Source organism: Gekko japonicus, unplaced genomic scaffold (assembly GCF_001447785.1).
Source record: "Gekko japonicus isolate JY-2015 unplaced genomic scaffold, Gekko_japonicus_V1.1 scaffold3851, whole genome shotgun sequence".
Lineage (NCBI taxonomy): Eukaryota > Metazoa > Chordata > Lepidosauria > Squamata > Gekkonidae > Gekko > Gekko japonicus.
The window spans coordinates 63,822-91,794 of record NW_015174962.1 but is presented as its reverse complement, the minus strand read 5'-3'; the positions used below and the strand labels follow the sequence as shown (position 1 = coordinate 91,794).

Genomic DNA, 27,973 nt, shown 5'->3' with positions numbered 1-27,973 from the left:
CCCCGTTGATAAGGGCAAAGGATGCGCTTGCCGAGCAAGGCTCCCTCTAAGCGGTGGAGTCTTGTGAGCAAAAATTCTACTTTGTGAGCCGCTGGCATTAAATCTGTGAGCGAGCGGTTTGGCTGCTGTTACATAAATCAGTTTGCTCTGGAGCCCCATCCTTCCTGAGCAAAGACAAAAGTGTGAGCCAGAGGCTAAAAACCTGTGAGCCAGCTCACACTAACTCAGCTTAGAGGGAACACTGCGTGCCGAGTGTGCGGGGCTTCTGGCGGCCTTCACGTCGGACAGTCAACGCCGGCGACCGCCGCCTTCCTACGTGCTCTCCCTTTCCCGCACTCACAGCTTGGAGCGCCCGCCTGGAGGGCGGCACCCGCTTTTATTACCTCCCCCCCCCCCCCCCCCCTTTTGTGGCTGCGCGGAGTCGGCGGCATCCCTGGTTACTCTTTCGCGGCGCCTGCCTCCTTTTGCGTAAACGGAGGGGAGGGAGCGTCTGTGACAGCAACGAGGGCTGAATGAGGACAGGCAGGCCTCAGGAGCGGGGGCGCTGCACTACCGGGAGAGGCGTTTAGGGTTTGAAAGCATCCAGCGGCAAGGAAGGACGAACCAAGCAGCCTCCAGTGGCCTGTGGGCGTTTTTCCCCCTTGGGGATCAGCAGTTCTGACCCTCCTTTAAAAGGCTCAGTGAGATCGGGTCTCCAAACTAAAGGACAGATGGGAGTCTTTAGTGATAACGCACAGGAGTTCCGACTGGCTCCCAAGTTGGCCACGCCCAGCAGGAGCTCATTAGCATAATAGGCCACACCCAACAGCAGGAACCCATTAGGATTGGCTACCTTAGGGGTGTGTGGCCTAACATGCAAAGGAGTTCCTGCTCCAAAAAAAGGCCCTGGGTTTTGACCACAAACAAGGTCAACAGAATAAGAAGGGAAAGGTGGGCGTGGCTGGATGACCACACTTCTGGTAACATGGGGGTGCGGCCTAATGTGCTAATGAGCTGTGCTGTCAGGGGTGTGGCCTAATAGGCTAATGAGTTTCTGCTATCAGGTGTGGCCTATTATGCTAATGAGTTCCTGCTGGGCTTTTTCTACAAAAAGCCCTGCTGGCAACACTTGCATCCACTGTTAGGATTAAATCTGCATATGAATAGACACAGTAGTGCTAAAGACAGAAAGGACATTCGGGTGGTGCAAGTGTCTGGCATAGCAGGCCCTGCCTGAGAAAAGACAACTCCTGACCGGGAAAGAAATGGGGGACATGGTGCCAGCTGCCACTCAGATATGTTTCCTAAGTACTTTTTGCATTAATAATTGTTTGCCATCAAGTCACAACTGACTCAGGGTGTTTCAGGATCATGGGATTTTCGAGGCCAAGAGATGAGCAGAAGTGGTCTTGCCATTGCTTTCTCATACACAGCAACCCAGTCTTTCTTGGTGGTGGTCTCCCATCCAAGCGATGCTCCCTCTAAGCTCTGGAGTCTTGTGAGCAAAAATTCTGCTTTCTGAGCTCCTGGCATTAAAGTCGTGAGCAAGTGATTTGACTACTGAGCTAAGACAAAAATATGTGAGCCAGAGCTAAGAAACTGTGAGCTAGCTCACACTAACTCAGCTTAGAGGGAACACTGCTCCCAAGTACTAACTATGACCAACTCTGTTTCTCTGGCAAGATTGGGCTAGGCTGGGCTAACTACTATCTGATTGATTGGGGAACCTCCTTTTAATCAGTCAACAGGACTTGAATCAACTAACTGCTTTGTTGACTACCTGTTGCAGCCCTTGCTGTAATCCTTCTGGGACTGAACTGAGATCTGCTGAACCCCTGAATCCCATTGTCTCTTGGCAACTCTCATCACTCAAAGACAAGGGTCTTTTCCCATGCAGTTTTCTTGTGTATTTTTGCTGGCTGGCATGCTTCCTCTTCCCATCCGCTCAGGCACAAAGCTGAGTGGAAGGAAAGGCCCAAGTACTAACTTGATCTGTAGGCATTCGCTGGTGCCAAGTGGCTTAAAGACAGCCAGAACGAGTGATGGGAGAGAGTGGTGATAAATATTGTGCCCATTCTTCTGCCTTGTTCATTGCGAGAACAAGAAAGTGTGTGCGCCTTTAGTTATATATCTGTACACTGTTGGCATGTCCCTGTGCATGATGCTGTGTCTTAACTATACAAGGGGCTCTGTAGATTTGTGTCCACTGCAGTGTATTTTCTTTATTTATTCATTATAGTTGTATCTTGCTTTTCAGACAGCAGTTTTCTTGCAGAAGTAATCATATCTATCAAGAATTAACAGGGCCCTGTCCTCACACTTAAAAATACAAGAGATACAAGCAAAGGTAGAGAGAGGTGATCAGGGTCATAATATCAGTGTCTATATCTACTTGCTGCCAAGCTGTCTTCCCCTGCTCAGGGCTATTTTTGGGCAGGAACGCACAGGAACGGAGTTCCGGCTGGCTCCTGAGTTGGCCACACCCAGCAGGAACTCATTAGCATAATTTTGTTGTTGTTCAGTCGCACAGTCGAGTCCGACTCTTCGCGACCCCATGGACCAGATCCCGCCAGGCCCTCCTGTCTTCTGCTGTCCTCTGAAGTTTGCTCAATTTCATGTTCGTTGCATCTATAACATTGTCTAACCATCTCATCCTTTTCCGTCCCCGTCTTCTTTGACCTTCAATCTTTCCCAGCATCAGGGTCTTCTCCAGTGAGTGCTCCCTTCTCATTTGGTGGCCAAAGTATTTGAGCTTCATTAGCATAATAGGCCACACCTAACAGCATTAGGATTGGCTACATTAGGGGTGTGTGGCCTAACATGCAAAGAAGTTCCTGCTACAAAAAAAGCCCAGGGTTTTGACAACAAAGTAAACAGAATAAGAAGCAAAAGGTGGGTGTGGTTGGATGACCACACTTCTGGCAACATGTGGGGTGTGGCCTAATATGCTAATGAGCTTGCTCTCAGGGGTGTGGCCTAATATGCTAATGGTTTCTGCTGTTGGGTGTGGCCTATTATGCTAATCAGTTCCTGCTGGGCTTTTTCTACAAAAAAAGCCCTGCCCCTGCTATTAGTCTTCTAGGGATGGCATACAACCTCCTCACAGTCCTAGGACCAGTAGCAGAAGCCTTGCACTTCAAAATGCTGTATTTGAGTCTACGTGTATTGTGGTTGATTGAACTGCTCCCTCTCAGCTGTGGAGTCCTGTGAGCAGAAATTCTACTTTGTGAGCTACTGGCATTAAAGTTGTGAGCAAGCAATTTGGCTACTGCATAAATTAGTTTGCTCTGGAGCCATCCTTTCTGAGCTAAGACAAAAATATGTGAGCCAGAGGCTTAAAAACTGTGAGCTAGCTCACACTAACTCAGCTTAGAGGGAACACTGGTTATGACTTGTCTCTGGCACAGAAACAATGGCTTCCATTGGGCAGGCCTTGCCCCGCATAGGCAGTGCAATGCATGACTCTTGAGTGCCAGGACATCAACCAGCTTTGTGTGCCAACAGAAGGAACCACAGTGTCACTCTTGAGGATGAGGAGGGCTGTGATAGAACCCTCCTATGTAATTCTCATTCTCCTCACTGTTTAAAAATAAGGGTTACTTTGTCCCTTCTCACCTCCAACCCATATTTAATATTCCCTGCAACAGCTTTGTGTACATCTCAGTTGCTAACATCCTGGATCCTTTCCAGTCCAGCTTCCATGGGATGGAGATGGTGTTGGTCGCCTTGGGGTGTGATCTCTGGAGATACCTGGATCAAGGCGGGTTTGGTCCTGCAGTTCCGCAGGGCCTGTAAGACGGGGCTCTTCCGCCAGGCTTTCGAGTAGGAGCTGCCGCCGCCGCCACTATACCATCATTGTGGCGGACTTACCACCTGCCTGGCCTTGGATGGGGGTAAAATGTTGCCTGAGGAGGAACATCATCCCGGCGCTCCGGCATTTATTCCATCGGCCGCCAATGAGAGTCATCGACCATCTTGGATTTTAAAATGAACTTTAAATGAACCTTATCATGTACTGTAGAGCACCATTTTAGCTTGTATTTATTGAAGTTTTAATGTATTTTATGTTTTGTTTCGGCTTGGCCGCTGTTAGCCGCCCTGGGCCGTATGGGTAGGGCGGGATATAAATCCCAAGAATTAATAATAAATAAATAAATAGATCTGTCAGCGGCGTTCATTATGGTTGATCAGAAACTGTTGACCCACCGCCTCCCCGATGTGGGGACACAGGGACTAGCCTTACAGTGGCTGGCCTCCTTTCTCCAAGATCGGGGACAGGGGGTGGCACTGCGGGGGAGTTGTCTCAGTGGCACTGACTTGGATGTGGGGTGCTGCGGGGAGCGATCCTCTCTCCAGTGTTATTCAACGTCTATATGCGCTTCCTTGGCCAGTTTATTCAGAGGTATGGGCTGGGCTGTCACCAGTATGTGGATGACACCCAGCTGTATCTCCTGACAAATGGCCACCCAGACTCTGCCCCTGAACATCTGGATGGGGCGTTACAAGCTGTGGCTGGATGGCTACAACAGAGCAGACGGAAACTGAATCCAACAAAGATGGAGGTTCTGCACCTGGAGTGTTCCTGGATGCCCCATTGACTGTGGAGGCCCAGGCCACCGCCACTGTCAGGTCTGCCTTTTTCCGTCTGAGGCAGGTCAGGCAGTTGGCCCCATATCTCAACCCCCCACCCCCCGATCTGGCTGCAGTGATCCATGCGACGGTCACTTCCACATTAGATTATTGTAATTCTCTCTACATGGGGCTTCCCTTGACTCTGCTGTGGAGATTGCAGCTAGTGCAGAACGCAGCGTCATGGGTGTTGATGGCCCGGTGCTGCGTGACCTGCACTGGCTGCCTATTGAATTCCAGACCCATTTCAAGGTGTTGGTGCTTACCTCTAAAGCCCTATACGGCCAGGGGCCCGCATATTTCTGAGACTGCCTCTTCCCATATGAGCCCCGTAAAACATTATGTTCTGCCAGTCATCACCTCCTGGCAGTCCCTGGCCTAAGGGATGTTTGACTCGCCTCAACTATGGCCAGGGCATTTTCGGCCCAAGCCCTGCCTGGTGGAATGAGCAGGGCCCTGTGGGACCTATTACAGTCCCGCAGGGCCTGCAAAATGGAGCTCTTCCGCTGGGCCTGTCGTTGAGGCAGCGGGCCTTTCCCCCTCAGTGACTGCAGATCCTGGAAGCCAGACTTGGACCACATTATCTGCCGTTGAGCCACACTGTTGTTTTAATGCTGATGTTTTTAGTGAAATAAGGATGATGATTTTATAGATTTTAAATTGATTATTGTAATATGTTTTAAATGTGTAAATCTGCATACATTGCAGATACTTACATGTTGGTACCCATCCTGAGCCTACAATGTGGGGAGGGAGGTAAATTTAATGAAATAAATAAATTGCAGCTATAGGAAGTGGATAAACTGTAGCTTCACAAGGGTGGAAGGACTCGCCTGCCTGAACGGCTGCTCCTTGCAGAAAAAGACAAAGATGCAGTTGGGATCCCTCCAGCACTGGATTCGCATTAGATACGTAGCAGGTTGGGACTGAGGAGACTTTGCAGGGCCCCTCTCATCCCTTGTCTCCGTAGTGTGTGCTTCAGGCATCCACACACAGGATCAGAATAAAACCCAGCAAAAATTTATTTATTTATTTATTTAAGCATTTTTACCCCGCCCTCCCCGCGAGCGGGCTGAACTGAACTGAGCGCGAGAACTGAACTTGCACTGTGAACACATGCTGTGGAGGCCCCTACTTAACTCTGTCTGTTTCTCCTCCCCTCCCAGGTGTCATCACTGAGCAATGCCCTCCAGTCTCTGGAAGCAGGTGGGTGTTTTGCCTGCTGTTGGTGAGGTGACTGTACCCAAGTACAGACTGCACTGCTTGAAGGCCACTTAACTCTTGAGATCTGTGCCAGGGACCCGCTTTAGATGCTTACTGCCTACATTGGATGTCTTCTAAACTTACTAATCAGTATGGCCATGGTTTGAAACACACATAATTAGGGACATAACTAAGGTGACACCCTTCAATCTAAGCCCGCCATTCTAGCCTAGTGATCTCTTTCCTCTACTCTGATGCCCCCTTCCAAGTCAGAACCTTGCCTGGGGGTAGCGTAGGGACTCCAGTTTCATTGGGACCAGGTTATACAGTAAGCAGAGATCGGCACTCAAAATTCAGCCTTGACCCGATATTTGAATTGTTCTTAGCAGGTCAGTTTGGGGCCCCTAATAAAGCCAAGCAATGCCTCTAGCCTGCCTTTATTGAAGATAGGGCGTGTCTCCTGTTGTTTGGCAAAGAATGGAACTAAATAATCTTAACTGGATGCATGTATGTTTTATGTTATGCAGTAAATGGGGTAGGGTTGAACTGGCAAATACTTGGCTGTTCTGGGCCAGCAGCTACATGCCTGCAGTTTGTTTAGGCAAACGAATACCATTTCTGTGGGCTTAGCAAGAAGGAATGAAGGTTGTGTCAGTCTTAAGTATTTCGCCCAGCAAAATGCTTTTGGTACCTGGATTTGCAATGCTTCCCCTTACCTACTAGGCCCCTCCCTGTCTCTGGATGTCAAGGAATCAGTTTTGGAAGCCGAGATTGTAGGAATGGAAGCCAAAGACCTGGCTGCAGGTGGCAAAGGTACAGAGTTGGAAGTGATGTCCACTAGCCGGAACATAAACCGGGATACTGAAGCCGTTGTGCGGGATGCAAAGGATGCACATTGGGATGGCAAGGTGACAACGGCCACTGCAACAGAATTGGGCTTTAAGTCTGCAAATTCTGAGGTCAAAGAGTATGATGGAACTAAGAATGCTGCTGGTTCAGAGGTCACAGCTACAGATCACAGGCAAGCAAGGCCACTGGTCAAGGATATGATGCCCAGTCCTAGGAAGGAGGGCCAGAATACCCAGACAACCACATTGGATGCTAAAGATGGCGATCGGCATAGCAAAATGGAAACTCTTGATGCCAAGGTGGAGGGCACCAAACTAGAACAGGGCAACAAGGAAGGCAATGAAGACATCATTTCTCTTGACTGTGAGATTCTTGGGTTTGGCCCTGATATTGATTTCCTGGGCCCAGATGCCGAAATCTACATGCATTTCATGCGGAGCCACCACTGTTACGATGCTATTCCTACCAGTTCCAAGCTGGTAGTGTTTGAAACCACCTTACAGGTGAGAGGGATGCTATCTGGGGCATTATTGTTGATCAAATGGGTGAGGTGGGGATCTGACTTTTAAATATCTGGGTTTGATGGTAATCTCTCTGGGGGAGCCAGGGTGATGGATGGAGTGTCGGAGTAAGATCTGGGATACTCAGGTTTGAATCTCCATGCTGCCATGGAAGCTTGCTGGAGGATAAAATGGAGGATAATGATGTTTTGAGGATGATGTTCTCACGCGGAGGAGAAAAATGGGTTATAAAATGGAGAAATAAAAGAAATCCAGCAGACAGGAGTAATAGCCTGACCCAAGACGATTGCTCCGCCTCTTCCACTCAATGAACACAGCTATTCCCCATACCTGTATAAAAATAGCCAGTTCGCAACATCCATTCTGTAGTGCGAACAAGAAACAGAACCCAGGGTGATATTACACAGATGAAAGGGCAGGGTCTGAAGACAGGAGCAAAGGCAAGAAGGAGGCCTCTCCTTTACTTTCTCCTTATATAAGCAGATTCTGATTATTCACTCGTTGCACGCAGGTTCCCTGGAGGCAGTACAGAAGCTTCTCCCTTCTGGGTTCCAGGTAGCAGGTCTTGATATATTAGGACTTTGAGTCCCCTGTTACAGGAGGAAGGTGACATATAAATATACTAGAACAAAGGTTGAGTCCAGGGGCACCTTTTAAGACCAACAAAGCTTAATTCAAAGTGTAAGCTTTTGTGTGCAAAGCACACTTCTTTAGACAAATGGAATAAAATCTCTTCAAGAGTTATTTACAGGAAAAAAGAGAGTGGGGGGGGGAGCTGTTAGGAGGAACCACTCAGGGCCAAGATGCGTCTGCAGAGCTGAAATTGGATCAGGTGGCCAGTAAGATCAACGGAGAACAGCAGATTAGCATATAAAGGCAAGACTTAGCAGAAAGATGTGAGAATGAAGCTAGAGTCTAGTAGTACCCCCAGTATAAATATACTAAATAATTAAAAATATGGGAATGGTGGGAGCTGCACTTGGAGACGTGATAATGGTGTTACCTTCTGCTGTTGTCAGTGGGCCCTTCCTCCTTGCTGCACCTCCTGTCCTGATTAGGTCCTCCGTGTCCTCGGAAGCCTGCAATGCATCTCCCCAGGGTTTTGTAACACTAACATCTGAGCCTTCCCTCCACTCACATCATACTGATGTGTCAAGGGCTTTATGTTACAGCTGAGAGAGTGGGGAAGAAAACGGACAGGGCTGGAATAAGGGACATCAGATCTGCCTGGTTCCTCCTTTGCAAGGAGTTCTTAAAGGACTTTTGTGCTGGGTGAGAAATAAGCTGGTTACCTTTCAGTTCTGTCATGTTCTTCCTTTAGTTGCAGTGGTGTCTTTCCAGTTTCTCCTAACTCATTCACGTATTTATTTAGTGCTATTTATAGCCTGCCTTGCTCACTGGGACTCAAAGCAGATTATGATTTATTACATTTATTTAATTATTTATTTATACTTTAGACTTGCTATACCGCCCTAACCCCGAAGGGTCTCTGGGCAGTTTACATGGTGCGTTCTAGTAACGCTGAACCCTAACTTAGGCCACATGGGGTTTTTTTGGGGGGGGGACATCCTACAGGCACCCAGGTGGTGGATCCTTGTTTGTTGTTCTGGCTCGGCTCGGCTTCTTCTTTTTTGGCAGGCTCTGATGTTTTTCTTGGCGGCAGTCTCTGGTGGCTCCCCTTGGACGGCTGTCGGTAGGACCGCACAGGCGCATGCTTCGTGTTTTTTTTTCTACATTTCCACAGCTGATTTAGAGAAAGTTGCAGACTCATGAGAAGAGAATGAAATAACTACAAAGCAGAGACATGAAATTTAGCAGAGAAGGCTTAAATAGCACCTGTGCAGAACTAGAGTCCCGAGTGAATGATGAGCAAATAGAAAACTAACTTTGGGATTTGTTTCAGCCTGTTAGGCTGCACGCAGCTCTTCCCCCATATCTTTGTATCCACATGATGCAAGAACAGTTGCCGTTCTGGCCCTGTACATTCCGTTCTCTGTCCCCAGATTAAGAAAGCCTTCCTTGCCATGGTGGCCAATGGGGTCCGAGCGGCTCCTCTCTGGGACAGCAAGAAGCAGTGCTTTGTGGGTAAGTGATGCAGTTGTCGAGGCTCAGGAGGGGAGAAGGCAGAAGGGGTGGGCCTAGGAAAGATGGATCATGAGCATTAGGGCAATTTTCCTAACCATTCACACGGCACAGAAGATTCGTTGTCTGCATATATATGGGAAGCCTGACAGTGACTTGTGGAGAGCTCCAGCATCCTCTGCTTGGCTCTCTTGTCCAGTTACTCAAGCCCCTGTCCCTGCTTCACTGAGACTTCTCACATCTATTGCTGGACCACTCTCCAGGTCCTCCCAGCTCAACCACGCCCACCTCTTCACCTGCTTCCTCTTTTTCTCTTTCTGCAGGTATGCTGACGATAACAGACTTCATTAATATCCTGCATCGCTACTATCGATCACCTCTGGTGGGTTTTGTAGCACCCAGTACCTTTCTCAGATCTGGAGCAGACCAGTTTCCAGCGTTTCCTGTCCAATGTACATATCGCACTGGGGAGGAGGGCTGCCTAGAGTCACCATGGGGCCCTGGACACTTGGGCTCTTCATATGTTGCTGATCCAAACCAAATATTATAATAAAAGAGATCACTGGGCTGGCCGTTCCCATGCATCTATAATAATAAAAGAATCAGTGTGTCCATCTGTCTGTCCATTTGTGGCAGGCATAATTCATCAGAAAATAGAGCTAGGAATCTCAGTACAAGAGGATCATGGGAGTTCCAGGGCCAAAAAAAAGAAATCACAATATCCTGGCCCAGGTTATCTCTACCACCACCCTGCATAGGGTTGCCAGCTCTGGGTCGGGAGATGCCTGGAGGTTTTGGGGGAAGCACCTGAGGAGGGCGGGGTTTGAGGAGGGGAGAGGCTACCATGGGGTATAAATGCCATAGAGTCCACCTTCCAAAGCAGCCAATTTCTCCAGGTGAACCGGTCTCTGCCACCTGGAGACCAGTTGTGATCCCAGGAGATCTCCAGCCACCACCTGGAAGTTAATAATAGTTTGTTAATAATTGAATTCTAAACATTGCATATAAAAACGAACAAATATTGTTTAATTGCACATGGTGATTTACTGTTTTACTAACCACCTGGAAGTTGGCAACCTTACCCCCCATGTTATTTGTACTTGAAGCTAAGCTAAATTCTAATTTCTGGTCCTCATTTATTACCACTAAGGCAGATTATCATTCTATTATCATGCATGTAAAGAGTGGAGGGGGAAAGCATCCTTTTACTACTTTGATAGATTATGGGGAAATCATAGAATCATAGAATGTTAGAGTTGGGAGGGACCTTGCAGGTCATCTAGTCCAACCCCCTGCACTCTGCAGGAGAATAGCCGAGAGATAAATTGGTTCTATACAGCCTTTTTCCTTTGATGCATTTGCCCGGGAAAAGTTGTTTATTACCCTCCTCCTCCCAGTATGTTTGTAATCTCAGAGCTAAAAAGATGGGAGAAGCTCAGGTCCTTTTACCACATGAATCACTCAAGGAGTCAGGACAGCTATTGAAAAAGGGAATGTAAGTAAACTGAACCGTTGGATGCTGAAGAGTTGAATAAAGCCGATGTTAAATGAGTGAAGACTGTGCCACTCTTAGGGCCAGCTCATGCTGCCGAGAACTGCATAGTTAAAGGAGAGCTGATTGATTTACCCTCTCCCAGATTGTCCCAGTCGGGACTGGGACCTCCCAGGCCCAGCGGGAGAAGGAGGGGATCCCCTCATCAGCCGAATACCGGTACCTACCTGGAGAGCCAGCGACGAGGGCAAAGAGCCTGGAGGAGGGCCTGCTGAGGCCAGGAGTGACGGCGAAGTCGGAGGGAGCCCCGCCGGAGCAACAGAGCGGGCCGCGTTGAGGTGGAGTTCGGGGGAGGGCCCGGGTGACCCCCACCACTGCGACGTGGCTGCGGCAGAGGGCGTGGCGACGATGAGAGGAAGGGCGGAGTCCCCGAGCTCTGAGTCTACCCCTTTACAGTGGGGAGGAGCTGGAGAGGGGAGGGAGCAGGAGGCTGAGGGGGTAATAAAAGTGGGCAAGGAGCTGGCCAATAAGGAGGACTTGGGCTGGCAACAACTGTGAAGGAGAGAGAGAGAGAGATACAAAGGGAAAAGGGGAACCAGCATATGCCAGAAGCCTAAGAGGGGAAAGAGGGTGACGTAACCCTCTGCACATCCCCACGTCTGGGGTCACAGCATTCCCGTTTAAGGACCCTCCTCCTCAACCTTTGAGAAGGAGCTGGAAGCTACCAAACTCTGAGTAGAGAAAAAAGCACTACAACAAGAGGCAGAAGCAGTGGAGACCACATCTCGGGCCAAAGCAGTTGAGGACAAGCTTCGGGATCTAGATCCAGACCCTGCTCTAGCAGAGTTGGAGGTTCAAGACACTGCCCAAAGGGTTTTGTCCTTTGTAGTGGAACACAGTGCCATCACACGCGACTTCCAATCAGAGGTGACGCCTCTGGCACTTCAGCCTGCTGTGTCAGTGCACACACAAGTGACTTCTGCAGCTCACGCTCATGTACCAGCCCAGTTAATTGATGCACTAGTGGCACTGCAAGTGCTTACAACCTTGGTGACAGTAGAATCTGTATCTCCACCCCCTGCACTTCGAATAGCTTCTGCAGCTCCAGGCCATATGCCTGCAACCCTTCTATTGACATCTACAAATCCTGTGTCAACGCTTGCTCCAACATCGGTTGTTCCAACATCAAGAGATACCAGTCGGGTGCCCAAACCTAACACCCCAGAATTCAAACCAGCCATGAACTCCAGGCAGGTTGGACACCAGAACCAGCAAGGAGCTATGGGAACCATGCAGGTGTTCCCCTCAGGTCAGGGCGCTCTGGTTCCTGACCCTTGGCATCACCCAATGACTGTGCTACTGCAATGACATCACTAGCTTTTACAACTCCTGTCTTTACCAACATGACTCCTGTGTCTACAACAATACCCCATGTACCTACAGCTCCTGTGTTCACATGTATGCCTCTTGCCCCAGCATTCCTAGCACCAGAGGTGCCCAGTTGGATCTGGACAACACAGACAGCGAATAACTGGAACCAGCCCATGCACATGGCACCTCAGCCAGCTTATGCGGTCAGTGGTCTGCCACCCACCCATCAGCAACCTGCCTATGGGAACCCAGTGTCAGAAATGAAGCCTGTAGTTGAGCCACCTAATAGAATGCCTCCATGGATCAAACCAGATCTGGCAGCAAGGGGGGTGCAGAAGTTCTCAGAGCTACCAGAGCACTACCTGTTTTGGAAGCAAACCTTCCAAAGGGTCATCAGGAACCTAGGATTACCTTCAGAAGAAGAACTCACACACCTGATGGCATGGCTGGGGCCAGAGTCCTCTGCTCAAGCTCAAACCCTTGCTTTGGCAAATGCAGTGGATCCTACAACAGCCCTACAGGAGGTGAGGACAAGGCTCGACACATACTATGGACCATCGACAGCAATTGAGGAAGCGCTCATGCTGAAACTCCAGGCATTTCCCAAGATAACTGACAAGGACCCTAGCAAATTATGAAAATTGTCTGATCTCCTTATAGCATTACAAGCAGCCAAGAGAGATCCAAGGTTACCAGGTCTTGCGTGTCTTGACCAAAGCTTAACACAGAGACAAATCAAAGAAAAGCTACCACCTGCATTGAAGGAGAAATGGGGCAATGTAGTTGCCAGCTACAAGGCTATACATCAAGACCAGTCCCCCCCTTTCTCATACATAGTGAGCTTCATCACCCAGCTAGCAAAGGATCTTAATGACTCCCAATCCTACTATGACCCCCCTCGGCCTGACTCTTATGTAGAGAGGGCACCGTCACGAAACACAAAGGCCAAGGTGGAAGTGTCTGTACGCAAGACAAAGTGTGACAAAACCAGCAGAAGGCTACCGAGCCTTCTTGTCCACATCACAAGAAGCCACACCCTCTGAACAAGTGTAGGGAGTTCAGAGGCAAGCCGTTAGAGGAGTGAAAGGCCTTGATCAACACTTTGCTTCAAGTGTTGCGAGTCCGCTGACCACATAGTGGTCAGGTTCAACAGGAAGTAAATCTCCACACACGTTTCCAGCCTCCCATCCACATCCCTCCCCGGACTTAACGAAGTTTTCTATGGGAACGTGATGGGTCTACCAGGGGTCATCCCGAAGCTCCCTGAGCTCAACTGGGGGTCAAAAATACTGTCCCAACTCTGACTCCTCGGCATCGACCAGGTAGTTTGCGTGGAGTCTCCCAAATGCTGGCCCCAGTCTCTGTCTTTGCGGAGGTAGGTCACCCCCTTTCCCAAATGCACGGGGATGAACGATACCGCCGACCGAGGTGTCGCCCCTCCATGCATTGACACCGGCCCTCCTGAGCTCACTGTCGTCCGTGGGGCCATCGTCATGGGCGTCCCTGTTCCCGAAGTCGTCGGGGTGGGTACCGCCGGTGCTGTCGTGGTCGGGGCTGTGGTGGGCACCGTCGTAGGTACCATCACTGTGGTAGTCGGTGTAGGCACCGATATGGTGGTCGGAGTAGTCATCGATGTGGTTGTCGGGGTAACCCCTGCCCACCCAGTGCCGCTCATCTCGTTCAGGAGAGAATCGGTCCGATGGGGTAAAGGTGATTCCTAACAATTTCTGTCAGGTTCAACAGCAAGTAAATCTCCACACAAGTTTCCAGGGAATCGTTATGCTTTATTAGACTACAGGTCCGTACTACAGGGGTAGGGGGCCTGCAGGCTGTGCCGAGTGTGGTGGTGGCGGTGGCGGTGGCGGTGGCGGTGGGGGGGGCGGCGGCGGAGGCGGCGGCGGAGGTGGCTGAGGGACCAGCTGGCCTGGAGCCGGTGCAGGGATGGGAATTATCGGGGGGAACCCGTGGAACAGCCAGTTGGGTCTGCACCGCATGGGCCACGATCCCCGGAAAATTCTGGAGCAGTTGCCCTATGTCCCGCATTATAGTGCGACAGTCCAATTCCAGGCTATCCAGCCTCCCATCCACTTCCCTCCCCGGACTTAACAAAGTTTTCATGATGGGTCTACCCGGGGTCATCCCGAAGCTCCCTGAGCTTGACCGGGGGTAAAAAAAATACTGTCCCAACTCCGACTCCCCGGCATCGACCAGGTAGTTTGCGTGGAATCTCCCAAATGCTGGCCCCAGTCTCTGTCTTTACAGTGGTAGGTCACCCCCTTTCCCAAATGCACGGGGATGAACGATACCGCCGGCCGAGGTGTGGCCCCTCCATCCATTGACACCGCCCCTCCTGAGCTCGCTGTCATCTGTGGGGCTGTTGTCATGGGTGCCCCTGTTCCCGAAGTCGTCGGGGTGGGTACCGCCGGTGCTGTCGTGGTCGGGGCTGTGGTGAGCACCGTCATAGATACCATCACTGGCACCGCTGTGGTAGTCGGTGTAGGCACCGACGTAGTCGGAGTAGTCATCGACGTGGTTGTCGGGGTAACCCCTGCCGACCCAGTGCTGCTCATCTCATTCAGGAGAGAATCGGTCCCATGGGGTAAAGGAGATTCCTAACAATTTCTGTCAGGTTCAACAGCAAATAAATCTCCACACAAGTTTCAGGGAGTCGTTATGCTTTATTAGACTACAGGTCCGTTGCCATGATCTACAGGGATATTGTTAGGAATGACAATGGGGCAGGTGCATATATAACATTATGCTGCAAGTGGCTAAGCAAATAAAATCCAACCGTGCGCGGGCGGGAATTCTCCCAGCCGGAGATTACATAATGAACGGGGGAGTCTCCGTGCCTCATGAGAGCAGAAATATTCACACCAACGCAAGCCCTCCCTCCTCCTCAAAGTTAGTCAGATAACCCAGTCTGGCAGTGCCAGTTCGCACGGTCTCATGAGCGCCTCCCTATCGCTGTTTACAGCAAGCGAGCAGTGCAAGCGAGCAAGCATGCGCAGGCATGCCACAGGCAGGAAAGGACAAATACGAATGAAACATGGCAGCTAGCTGACATTAGCTAATGACTGCAAAGCCATTATCAAGTGCAGTGAGTGCAATAGCGACAAGCACCCCACAGCCATGCATCCAGATCCTAATCCGCCACAGCAGCCCACACTGAGCTCCTCTACTTCAACAACCTCCGCAGAAGGGTCCAGTGAACATATGTCTAAAACAAGCCAAAATGAGTCCATCGATGTCTGCTATACTCAGGTCTACGACTCGAAAGTTAGTCAAAGATCTGTCACCAGATATATCTGGCTAAGGTCTTCCCTACAGGCCATCCAGAAAAAGCCAAATATGTATGTAATCTTAGATGGACAAAGCAATCAGTCCCTGGCCAGCCCGGAATTCTTCAAACTATTTGACTTACAGGGGAGAAGAGACTCAGTACACTCTCCAGCGCATGGTGGGAAGGAGAGCAATTGGATTCCAGATCGAATCTCTCCACAGCGGAGCTCAGTTCTCTCTGCCACCACTGTGGGAGTGTGACGTTCTACCAAATGACCACAAGCAGATTCCCACATCAAATGTTGCACTCTGTCATCCTCATCTGAGACTGGTAGCGAGTCAACTTCCTGTCCTGGACTCCCACATGCAAACCAAATAGGTGTGCTGAAAGCACTGCAAACAGATATGGGTTGTGAGTTTATGTCACTGCAATTTAAAAATTGGTTGCAAAAGAATGGCATAAAACACAGAATCTCGAACCCGCAGACCCCATCAGAAAATGGCCTTGTGGAGCGCAAAAATGGAATTTTACAAACTGTAATGCATTCAATGCTTGCTGATGCAGGGTTAGATATAAGGTATTGGGCTGAAGCCATGAAAGCAGCATGCTATGTGGTGAACAGAGTGGGGTCCAGAGCTGTAGATAACATACCTTATGCTGTACTGTATGGCAAGACACCAAAGCTGAATCACTTAAGGGTGTTTGGGTCAAAAGCCTGGGTGAATATACCCTTGAGTCAAAGGAGGAAAGGAGGGAAACGCTCCCAAAAATTACTGTTTTTAGGATACCAAACAGGCATGAAAGCTTACAGATTCGCTAATGAACAGAGTAATCTGAGTTTTAGCAGGTCAGCTAATTTTTGTGAAAGCCAAAACTGGCACAAATCAAATGCCTGTACAAGCAGCTTTACCATTGACAAATGGTGGTGAATGTGAAATTAAGGAAAATGAAACTGTACAACCTGGTGTTTCAGATGAGGTTAAAAGTGAACAGGCTACTCCTAGGAGGTCAACTAGAAGTAACAAAGGTGTGCCACCTCAAAGATTTGGATATGACGCAAATGTGGTTAACCATGTGTATGTGAGGGAACCTGTGAGCTATCAGGAGGTAACAGAAATGTCATCCCTTGAGCAGAAACCATGGTTGGCAGCTATGTAAGCTGAGTATGAGTCATTGTGTGAAAACAATGTGTTTACGCTGACAGAGTTGCCAGAAGGCAAAAGTGTGTTAGACTGCCGATGGCTCTATAAACGAAAAGTGTTACAAGGTGGTGAAACCCAAAACAAAGCAAGACTGGTAGCAAAAGGGTATCTGCAAGAAAAAGGGCTGGATTATGATGAGGTATTCGCACCCACAATACGGTCAAATATGCTAAACATAGCTTTGACAAAAGCAGGTGTGCAGAAAATGAAGGTACATCATTTTGACTTTGCTACTGCCTAATTAAATGCTGACATTGATGAAGAACTATACATGAAACAAATACCTGGTTTTGAAAATGAAAACAGCAATCTTGTGTTGAGAATTAACAAGGCTCTATATGGGTTGAAGCAGAGTGGGAGACTCTGGAACTTGTGTTTAACTGACAAACTGAAAAGTTTAGGCTTTGAGCAGAGCAGAGCCGATCCATGTCTATTCAGCAAGGTGATTGGGGCAAGCAGATGCTATCTTGATTTTTGTGGATGATTTATGTTTTATCTTTGACACAAATGAGCAATTAAACTGGTTTGTCAAAACAAAAAAGTATTTTAAAATCAAGCATCCTGGGGACATACAAAATTATTTGGGTATGAATATCAGGAAAAACAATGATGGCTTCTATGAAATATGTCAAAAGGAAAAAATTGTAAAACTGTTAAACAAATATAAAATGACTGAAGCTCATGCAGTAGAAACCCCCATGACAACTGGTTTTTTAAAGGAGCCTAATGGAAAACGTTTTGAGAATGTAAATGTGTACCAATCCTTAGTGGGATCATTGTTGTACGGCTATCTGGTCTCGACTAGACATTTTCTATGCTGTTCATGTTTTGACACAACATGCAAATCTTGCTTCTGTTAGGAACAGATATCTCCGATCTCCTGGCATGCCATGAGCTGCTCTCAGGGCCTCCCGGGACTCCGCATGCCTAGAAGTTAAAGCTTGGATGGGTCATTGTGGAGAATGTGCATTTATTATTTATTTATTTATTTATTATGAGATTTCTATCTCGCCCTACCCAGTGGCTCAGGGCGGCTAACAGCATATAAATACTAAAACAATAAAATAAGTTTTAAATACAATAAAAACTGGTGCTTCGGTCTATACAATCTATACCATTTACAAATATTTGGCGATTATTTGCTGCCTGTGATCTTGACGATAAAAGCGTCCCCGGCGCAACAGACTAATCAACCTCCATGGAGTCTGGTAGAAGGACAATACAACGGCGATGGTGGTGGTGGTGGTGGCGGCGGCTCCTACCCAAAGGCCTGGTGGATTGCTTTCAGATGACCAAAGATGACAATGAACCCACTCCATCTATAAGGGACAAACAGTTCCTGCAGCTGCCAGAGAAGAGACACGATCCTGCTTTGCACAAAAGAAGAACTTGAAGACTGTGTTGAACTGTAATAAGTATTCAGCATGTGTGATATGTGTATAAGATCATGCCAATCTAAGTGACAGGTGTCAAAGTGACTGTCAGTCCAGGTAACCAGACCAAACCGGTTCTGGCTGGTGTAATGCTGATCTGTTATCAGAGTGACTCAGCAGCAACCTGATTGGATGTTCTATGTATAAAGGTGTGTGTAGTATGTACACTGTGTGCTTGTTCTAATATTGATTGCTTGGCGAAGCACTTTGTCCGTGTGAGCTGTGTACTTGTAGATAAATTCACTGTAAATAGTTGACCACTAAGAACTGTGTCAGTGTGGTTCACTACAGTGGGACTTCAGCAAGGTGCAAGTGTGATCTTTGTCTGAGAGCTGAACTAGACACGCGAGTTGCGCACCACGCGACAGACTGAAGCTCAAGTTTTGTGTGCCTTAGTTTGCTTAGATGTTTAGTTAGCATTTTAGCATGCCAGTTATGCCTAGTATAGTTATAGTGTTCCATTAGTACTGTATATAAGCAGTGGAATCCATTGGATTCCAGACGGGGAGTGTGCTGCCCCAGCAGAGATTAGAATAGCAAAGCATACCAAGTTGTACTGTAGTTTTAAGTATATAAAAGATTGTGGGAAATGTAGTTTCAATAACCTTAAGGTCAGCTGGTTAGGAGTAGCCTTACTGACTGGTTCTATACAGCCTTTTTCCTTTGATACGTTTGCCCAGGAAAAATTGTTTATTATCCTCCTCCCCCCAGTATGTTTGTAATCTCAGAGCTAACAAGACGGGAGAAACTCAGGTCCTTTTACCACGTGAATCACTCAATGACTCAGGACAGCTATTGAAAAAGGGAATGTAAGTAAACTGAACCTTTGGATGCTGAAGAGTTGAATAAAGTTGATGTTAAATGAGTGTGCTTTAAATACTTAGCTGCTCTTAGGGCCAGTTAATGCTGCCAGGAACTGCATACCAAGACTGAAAAATAAGTGAGGTGGGGAGAGAGAAATTAGAAGCAGGGATAGAAGAATGGCAGATCATGAAAGGAAGAGAGCAAAACAAAGGAGGAGAAAAGTGTGGAAAAGGGTTAGAGAAATTAAGGAAAAGGCAACAAATGGTCTTTCTGTTTTGCTACCACACACTAGTAGGACTGCCTCTTTGCAAGATCTGGTTGTGCAGACAAAACTATGGAGCTAGGTGGAACGAAAGGAAGAGGGAAACCAGACTGCTGAAGACAATGGCCTTATTAGGAGGCTGCATCCTGGTAAGGACTGTAGTTTGTCCTGGCTGGTCTTGCCTTGCTGCAGTGCTGGCTTGGCTGATGGGTTTATTAGGATCTGAGAAGCAAGGCTTTCCCTCAGCCTGCTATTAAACACGGCAGAAAGGTCTGTCCAGCACAGTCAGAACAACTGTTTACTGTGCTCTGCCTTTCTGGTGCCCCTAGTGGCTACAGTGCTGAACTGCATTAGTAATTTTTTAAAAAGTATATGGATTGTGTAACTGCCCCAGGAAGTTGGCTGGGGGTGGGGGGTGTCCAGCTGACTTGGGCCCTGGGAATTTTGTCCCTCTCCCATCAGTGGCCCTATTGCGGAGGACCACTTTGGGTTCCAAGTAGCAGATTTGGATTGTTCAGAACTCCATGATCTCAAGGTCCTCAGTATGTTGAAAGTATGAATACGGTTGCCAGGCTTTAGGTGGCACCTAGAGATCTCCTGCTATTACAACTGATTTCCAAACAACCAATATCAGTTCTCCTGGAGACAATGGCTGCTTTGGAGGGTGGACTCTATGGAATTATACCCTGTGGAGGTCCCTCCCCTCCCCAAACCCTGCCCTACGAGGGTTCCACCCCCATAATCTCCAGGTATTTCCCAACCCGGAGCTGGCAACCCTAAGGATGAATGTTTGAACACAAATTTAGAGTCCAGCGGCACCTTTAAGACTAACAAAGCTTTATTCAAGGTATGAATTTTTGTGTGCATGCACACTTTTTCGAATACTGCCCAATGGGAGGTAAGGTTCAAAATTATAGACGGGCTGAACAGCAAATTAACAGGTAACATGATGAAGATGTTTTAAGATATGTGAAAACAGAACTATGTAACAAGCTAAGGTTATAAGGTCAACAGTTGTAAAGCAATAAATATGTCAAAGTAAGTCTGAGACTCTCTATTTACTCCTCAGGTGTGGAGGTCACTTAACAGCATTTTTACTTTCTTTTTCAAGGTGGGAGCAGTGTGTGTCAGCCAAACATTCTGATATTCCTTGTATTACATTCAGTATTCTAATATACTATTTTGAAAAAGAAATACACTAAAATACAGAGGATGTATAGTCCCTCTGTATGAGAATACATATGTGAGGACTAAATGAATTAGCATATGTAATGAGATAAGAAACCAATATCCCTGTTGAGTCCTGGGGAGGTTTTTGTTCCAAGTGTTATAATAACTTGTAATTCAGCAATTTCCCTTTCCATTCTGTTCCTGAAGTTCTTTTGTAATAAAACAACCACCTTGAGGTCACCCATTGAATGTCCTGAAAGGCTGAAGTGTTCTTCTACAGGTTTCTCAGTCTTGTGATTCCTGATGTCAGATTTGTGTCCATTTATCCTCGGGCTTAGGATTTGTCCTGTTTCCTATGTAGAGAACCGAAGGGCATTGTTGGCATTTAATGGCATATACGGTGTTAGAAGATGAGCAAGTGAATGAGCCTCTGATGGTGTCGTTGATGCTGTTAGGTCCAGTGATTGTGTTGTCTGAGTGTATGTGGCAGCAAAGTTGACATCTGGGTTTATTACAAGCTCTGGTCTCAGTGTCCATGTTCAAATTAGATGTTGCATTATTGTTATTGTGAGGAGTTGTTTGAGATTGTGGGGCTGTCTGCGCAAGAAAACGTTTGCCCCCCAGTACCTGTGAAATAGAACTGTCATTATCCAGTAAAGGTTGTAAATCGTTGATGATGCATTGAACTGTTTTGAGCTGAGAGCTGTATGTGACCACTAGTGGTGTTCTATTATTGTCTCTTTGGGGCCTGTCTTCTAACAGGTTTTCTCTGGGTATCATTCTGGCTTTGTTAATCTGTTTCCTGACATCATCAGCTGGATACTCTAGTTCCGAAAAGGTGTGTTGTAGATCCCTCAGGTGAGAATCTCTGTCCATAGGCTTGGAGCAGATGTGGCTGTAGTGTAAGCCTGGCTGTATACAATGGATTGTTTGGTATGTTTAGGATGGTAGCTGGAGGCATGTAGGTATGTTTGCCGGTCAGTAGGTTACCGGTATAAGGTGGTGTCTGTGTGTCCATTGTGTACGTTTACAGTAGTAAAAGTACACAGTAGTGTCCAGAAAATGTATTTCTTGTATGGATTGGTTCATTGTCAGGTAGATGGTGGGGTGAAAATCATTGAATGCCTGGTGGAATGTGTCCAGGGCTTCTTTACCATGTGTCCAGACAATAAAAAAGTCATCAATGTAACACAAGTATAAGAGAGGTATGAGTGTGTGGGAGTTTAGGAAGTGTTGTTCCAAGTCAACCATAAAGATGTTAGCATACTGTGGGTCCATGTGGGTGCCAGTGACTGTACCATTGATCTGTTGATTATGCACATGGAAGCTCCTACCTTGAATAAACCTTTGTTGGTCTTAAATGTGCCGCTGGACTCCAGATTGGTTCTACTGCTTCAGACCAACACAGCTGACCACCTGGATCGATCTTGTTGGACACAATAAAGCCTTTCCCACAGAATCCTATCAAACAGAATCCAGAGGAGAAGACATGTCTGTCTGGTGAAGCCAGAGTAATAGCACATCATAGCATCTTAAACACTACCACATTTATATCATACTCCATATGTACTAGATGAAGTGGGCTCTTACAAAAGCTTATGTTACAATACATTTGGTAGTCTTTAAGATGCCACAATTTTTTAATTATTATTTTTTTTAAAAAAATGTATTGAATGACAAAACATATACAGATATTGATTTAGAAATTTAAAATTATTTTAAAAATGACTCTGACTATAGTGTCTCTCAGGTCCTCTGGGATGCAATGAAGGCATTGGTCAGAGGGAAGTACATTGCAATTGCTTCAATCTTCTGTGGAGACCTCCCCTCTAGTGCCCACTGTCTTTGCGAGGCTGCCGGTGAGCTGTTGAAAGGGGGGGGGGGTGTCACTTATTCTTCAGCCCATTCATAATTAGCTTAGTGGATGCGGTTTAAGATGCCACAGATCTCTTCATTATGTTGAACACAATGACCAAGAGCCATTTTGTTAAGAAATTAAACAGTTTAAAATACGGAGTTATGACTTTAATTCTATAAGTTTTTAAAACTTAAGTGTATTCTTATGGTGCAACTGGATCAGCTAATTTGGACAGGCCCTCCTGGAAGCAATGTGTAGCTTCACTCTGGTCATCAGTAGGTGCTCCCAAAGCATAACTGGAGCATATCACATATACATCACATGTTAAGCTTAACCATGTATGGGTGAAGAGTGACAGTCTTTGTTCCATTCATCGCAATCAGGGGTCATTGGGGGGGGACGCGGGGGGACGCCATCCCCCTGGGTGAGGTGCGGGAGGGTGGGGCCTGGAGCTCCCTGCTGGTGCCCGCTGGAGGTTGCCACCGGCTGTGGGGAGGACACACTTCCGGTGATGTCAGGGGGTGTGGCATATGCTAATGAGTTATGCTAATGAGCCCCCCTAGCTCTTTTTCTACGAAATGACCCCTGATCGCAATGATTTTGTTCCATTTCAGGTTCAGATATACGAGGTTGAGGAACACAAAATTGAAACGTGGAGAGGTGAGGAGGGGACCGCTGGGGGACTGGTGTATACAGGGATGCAATTCCGCACTATTAAAACTGATAAGAATTCTGCCATTTACACCAGTGGAAAGATGCTTTGCATTCTCTTTGTGTGTGTTTATAGCTGTTTGCATGTGCTGAAAACCATGCCCCCCTTAGCTGGATAGATGAACCTTGATGTGCTTGACTTCTCCCTTGGAAAAAGGATTTTGAGGTTCTGGCTCTTACTGCTCATCCATGTGTCCTTAGTTCTTGCTGAAGATGGCCCAGGTCTGGCTTGTGCTGTTATAACTACACTGTTCCTGGAGGCACATGTACAGAGGTAGCTTATGCACCATTAACCAAAGAATTCAGAAAGATACACCTCTTTGCTTAGCTGAAGTCATTTGGCAGATGCAGCTTGTCAGGTCATAGTGCTACAGGAATGAAACTAACAGCTGTTGTTGATTTAGCTTCATTAACACAATTGTGGAAGAGTCAGCCATTCTGCTGCTGTTCTTGCAGTCCAGTTGGCAGTGTCAGAGATACTTCATGCAGGACTGTTTCCATGCTGTGGCAGAGGTGTGGTTTCATGGATAGTGTGTTGGACTAGGGTCTGGATAGAAATCCCCGCTCTGCCACAACACTCACTGAATGATTTTGAGCCAGTCATTCTCTGTCAGCCTTCAGAGCGGGCTGAGAGGATAAAATGAGGAAGGCAAAACCGTGTACGCCTCCCTGAGCACCTTTGGAGGAAGGACAGGATATAAATGCCCTAGATCAGCAATGAAGACTACAGCCAAACACGTGATCTATCAGTGTGAGCATTGCCTACTCTGACTGGCAGCCTCTCCAGGCAGAGATGTTGCAAAATTTGCCATGGATATGTGGACAGTCGAATTTATAGTGCTGGAAGGTGTCAGTGAGATGTCAGCCAGTCAACCAGCCTGCTTGGTTTATGCTGAACAGGCTTACATTGGATGTTTGCAAAACTGTGCATGTGCAAAGTCTCTGCCAATGCAAACCAATCAGTAGCCATTAGTGTCACTAGAGATTATTTTGACAAACACTAGAAGGTTAGGATTTTGTTAAAAATAGAACATTTATTTATATCTGATTTATACGATTTGTGACTGATTTGTTTACGTATTTAAACAACTGCCTGCTGAGCAGAGCAGGTGCCTGGCGAGAACAAGGTTTAGTAGAACTCAGCCAGGCTGTGTGAGAAGACACGTGTGCTGTGCTGTGCGATTAAGCAGAAATACAGTGGAGCCATCTGCCAGTCATAAACTGGTTGACAAATATTTGAACTGATCACAGAAACGTCAGCTCCCTGTGATAGGCAAGACCAAAGCCATTTTTAGGCAAGCTAAATTTAGTTAAGTAGCAAAACAGCATGTGGTGAAGTGGGTAAGATGTTTCAGAACATTTATTTATTTATTTATTTCGATTTCCTATCCCGCTCACCCCCCCCAGGGGTTCTGAGCGGCTTACAATTCTAATTAATTAACACAGTCCTAATCTTGGGCCACATGTAGTAGGGAAGTGAGAAGCCTTACCAGGCACCCTGGTAAACATAGCTGATTAAGCAAAGGTGGTCTTTAGAAAATAAGATAAGTTATTTTGTAAAGCTCAGGAGACATATGAGCCTTCCAAATAAGGTCAAAAAAAGAAAGGCATACTTGGCAAATATACTTGTATAGATATAGAGGAACTGAGGAAGTCTAAGTTGCGTAATCCATTAACATCTACAGATGTCTAAAAGTTGTTTGTCACACTGTATAAAAGGTTAATGCTAATACTTTACTAATGGAGTCCTTGGGTTTTGCTGTCTGTACGGCAATAAAGTTTTGTTTGCCCCTGAAATCTTACTGGCTGTGTGCAGCTTGGGTGTTGGCACACCAGGCAACAGGCCCATTTGGCTAACACCTGTTCACGACCTTTGAACATGATGTGGAGTGGCTGGTGTTTACTAGCCTCAGGCAAAGATCTTTTAAAATCACCTTCTACCTGATCCTTTTAACTGGTGAGGCTAGGGACTGAACCTGGGACCTTGTGCATGCAAAGCAGATGCTCTCCCCCACATACCACCCCTTTATGTTGTATATTTCCTCATTCAGCCCACTGGACATTCCAAACCTAGCATAAGGGGGAAACAAGGCACTTGTGGAACAGCCAGCACCTTCAGGTGGCTGTCATTTAGAGAAAGCAGGATGCATTTTGAATGTTGGAGGAACTCAGCCCAGGTTTTCCCCAACCCTTCCAAAGATGGACGTCACATTACTAATTTTATTTCCTCTCTCTCCAGAGGTGTATCTTCAAGGATCCTTCAAACCCTTGGTCTGCATCTCACCAAATGATAGGTAAGTCATTCTTGCTGCTCACTCCTTCTGCAGACAGAGGTGGTGATGGAAAGGCATCACCAATACCCCTTTTGCTTTTGGCTTGTCCAGTCTTTTTCAAACAATTTTTGTGTGTCATCCATTGCTAAATCCATGCTGTCAGCTGGTTGTCAGAGCTGGGATATCCTCAGTGGGATATTTGCCTTGAGGGGGAGAAGCCTGTAGAAGAGGAGGAGACCATAGCAGTGGGAATAGAACACTGGATCATAAATAAAGGCTCTTGTGTGGTTTTTATATTTGCATTGTGATAGGTGCAAAAGATGTCTCACTCAGATTTTATTCTGATTCTACCTGAAACGATCTATTTGCATTGAGAATTGGTTTTAGATCGCTATATTATATAATGCTGGGACCTATTCAGCAGTTTCTAGGTGAGGAGGATGTTTTTCATGCACATTCCTTCCGCTCTTATCAACACCCCATGCAGCTAGAAAGACATTGGGGAATTTCAGACAGCCGATATATCCCGGTTCAGGAACTGTTCCCTAACGGTTTCTGGTCTGACATTTCAGACAGAACCGTTTTAGTAACGGTTTCCTACCGGAATATATTTTCACTTTCAGACAGAAATGCTTCTGTCCCATTCAGGAAATGTGGCTGAACCATTTTACCTGCAAACTGCTTCCAAGCGGTCTCCATTTTTCTATACCATTTCTGAAGTGCTACGGGGGGCTGTGTAAAATGCCTTGTAGCGCTTCCTCCTGCGTCGCTTTGTTTTCCTGCCCTTTTTCACCCGCGTGGGCGATCTCCATCCTTTTTTTAAACGTTCATTTTAGAGTGCTATGGCGCTATAGCGCTATAACACAACACCAAAACAGCAACCTCATTGGAATGCCTGGACTCCTCTGGGATACATGAGATGGCTACATCTGCCACCTGGAAACAAATACCTCATTGGACTGCAGGCTTTGGCAGGAAATCAGGGCATCAGTGATTGGTGTGACAGATGTTGCTAATCCACAAAAACATGGCAATCTTAGCTGTCTCTCAATAGTGCCTCTCCACCCCATTTTAGTCTATCTGTGATACGTAATGCCAAAGGTTGTAATAGATAATAGGCTGGGTTATTTGATTGGTTGGCTGCAGGCATATAAGCCAAGCATATTATGTGGCTCTGTTTCTCCCTTCTCTAGCCTCTTTGATGCTGTCTATTCTTTGATAAAGAACAAGATCCATCGGCTGCCTGTTATTGAGCCCTTCTCGGGGAATGTCCTCTACATCCTGACACACAAACGTATCCTCAAATTTCTGCATATTTTTGTGAGTGTTAGGTGAACAGGAACCTTCAGTGGGGTATATGTGTGGGCTGGCAACATCTGATCCTTCCATCTTGTATGGTACCACAGACATAGTAAAAAATGTACAGCTCTCTGTCCCCAAAGTGCTTATATTCTAAAGGGAGGAAGGACAACAGAAGGAGGGGAGGGAAGGATGTTGTAGGCCAATAGTTACATGTTTTTAAAACTTCATCAGAATTGAGAACTGTTTATTCTAGTGTGTAAGAGGCAGAGGGGGGCTTGGACTTTCACAGAGAATACCACAGTGTGTTCCATAGTGGCCTTTCTTCCCCACAAGTTCCTCTTCTGTCTCCTTGAATGGAGATCTGATCTGAGCTCATGGGTTGGAGAGGGGAGTGTTGCCTACTCCTAGAGCAAACTACTCTTTTCTCACTCTAGGGAGCCTTAATTCCGAAACCAAGGTTCCTGCAGAAGACCATCCAGGAGCTGGGCATCGGCACCTTCCGTGATGTGGCCATGGTGCTGGAGTCGGCTCCTGTCTACACTGCCCTGGAGATCTTTGTAGACCGCAGGGTCTCAGCATTGCCTGTCATTAATGAAGCAGGTACTGTGTCTCTGCTGCTCATCCTCTCATTGTAGCATGAATGGAGTCTTGCTTCCATCCCATAAAAGGATCTTATTAAAAGGCTCTACTTCCTTCAGAACCATCCTAAGTCTAGATGGTTGGTGGTTATTTTTTTTTAAATCATTTTATTTTTTATAAAGACAGACATCACACAAACACACACAAAAACATAAATGGGGAGTGCCATTACATCTTCAAATTACATCTTTAAGCACTTCATACTGTATTTGTTTTACATGTTCCACCTTATGTTCTTATAAAAATCTTCTGCATATTTTAAGATAGTTTTTGTATTCCATAAAAGGTTGTATGTCTGTATATTTTATCTATTGTGTTCTTCAATCCATTTCAAAATCTTGACCATGCAATTTCATTTTTATAAACAAAACATCACACAAACCCACACAGATGTATAAATGGGGGGAGGTTTCATCATCTCATCAAATTACGTACATGTTTGGACACCTCATACCATATTTGTTTTCCATGTTTCACCTCATATTCCTACAGTAATCTTTCACATATGTTTAAAAAGTAAGGTTTTTATACTGTTTTAATATATTTTCAAAAATTTCAATTCATTTGTAGAATCTTGAACAACTATATAATGATAATAATGTTCAGTCATTTATAGAATCTTGAGGGACTGTACATTCTCCCTTATCCAAGAAATTTTGGGGCTTTTTCGTAGGCTTTTATCCTTTTCTTCATTCTCTGATTTCTCCTCTTACATCTTAAAGTCTTAATTCTGTGCCTTTTCCCCTTGTAGGTGAGATAGGTATCTTCTGGAGATAGCCATCTGTAGTCAATTCTTAAAATAGTTTGAGGTTCCATATATTCTTTTCTTTTCTCTCTTTGAAGAGGTATTTCATTTGCTGCTTCAATAATTTTATCTCTTGTCATTTTTTCATAGGGTCTCATATTGAGG

General features: G+C 46.5%; 1 protein-coding gene across 3 annotated transcripts in view; it reads left to right on the top strand.

The window, feature by feature from the left end:
* Nucleotides 1-27,973, top strand: part of LOC107122113 (5'-AMP-activated protein kinase subunit gamma-1-like) — a 51,436-nt gene that overhangs the window by 10,462 nt on the left and 13,001 nt on the right. For all 3 annotated transcript variants that reach the window (XM_015425146.1, XM_015425145.1, XM_015425144.1), the window contains exons 2-9: nt 5,775-5,814; nt 6,535-7,163; nt 9,185-9,266; nt 9,587-9,645; nt 22,753-22,798; nt 25,089-25,143; nt 26,316-26,442; nt 26,859-27,024. In XM_015425146.1, the coding sequence (XP_015280632.1) occupies nt 6,591-7,163; nt 9,185-9,266; nt 9,587-9,645; nt 22,753-22,798; nt 25,089-25,143; nt 26,316-26,442; nt 26,859-27,024 (1,108 nt within the window). In that variant the 5' untranslated portion in view covers nt 5,775-5,814; nt 6,535-6,590. The remainder of the gene's footprint in view (nt 1-5,774; nt 5,815-6,534; nt 7,164-9,184; nt 9,267-9,586; nt 9,646-22,752; nt 22,799-25,088; nt 25,144-26,315; nt 26,443-26,858; nt 27,025-27,973) is intronic.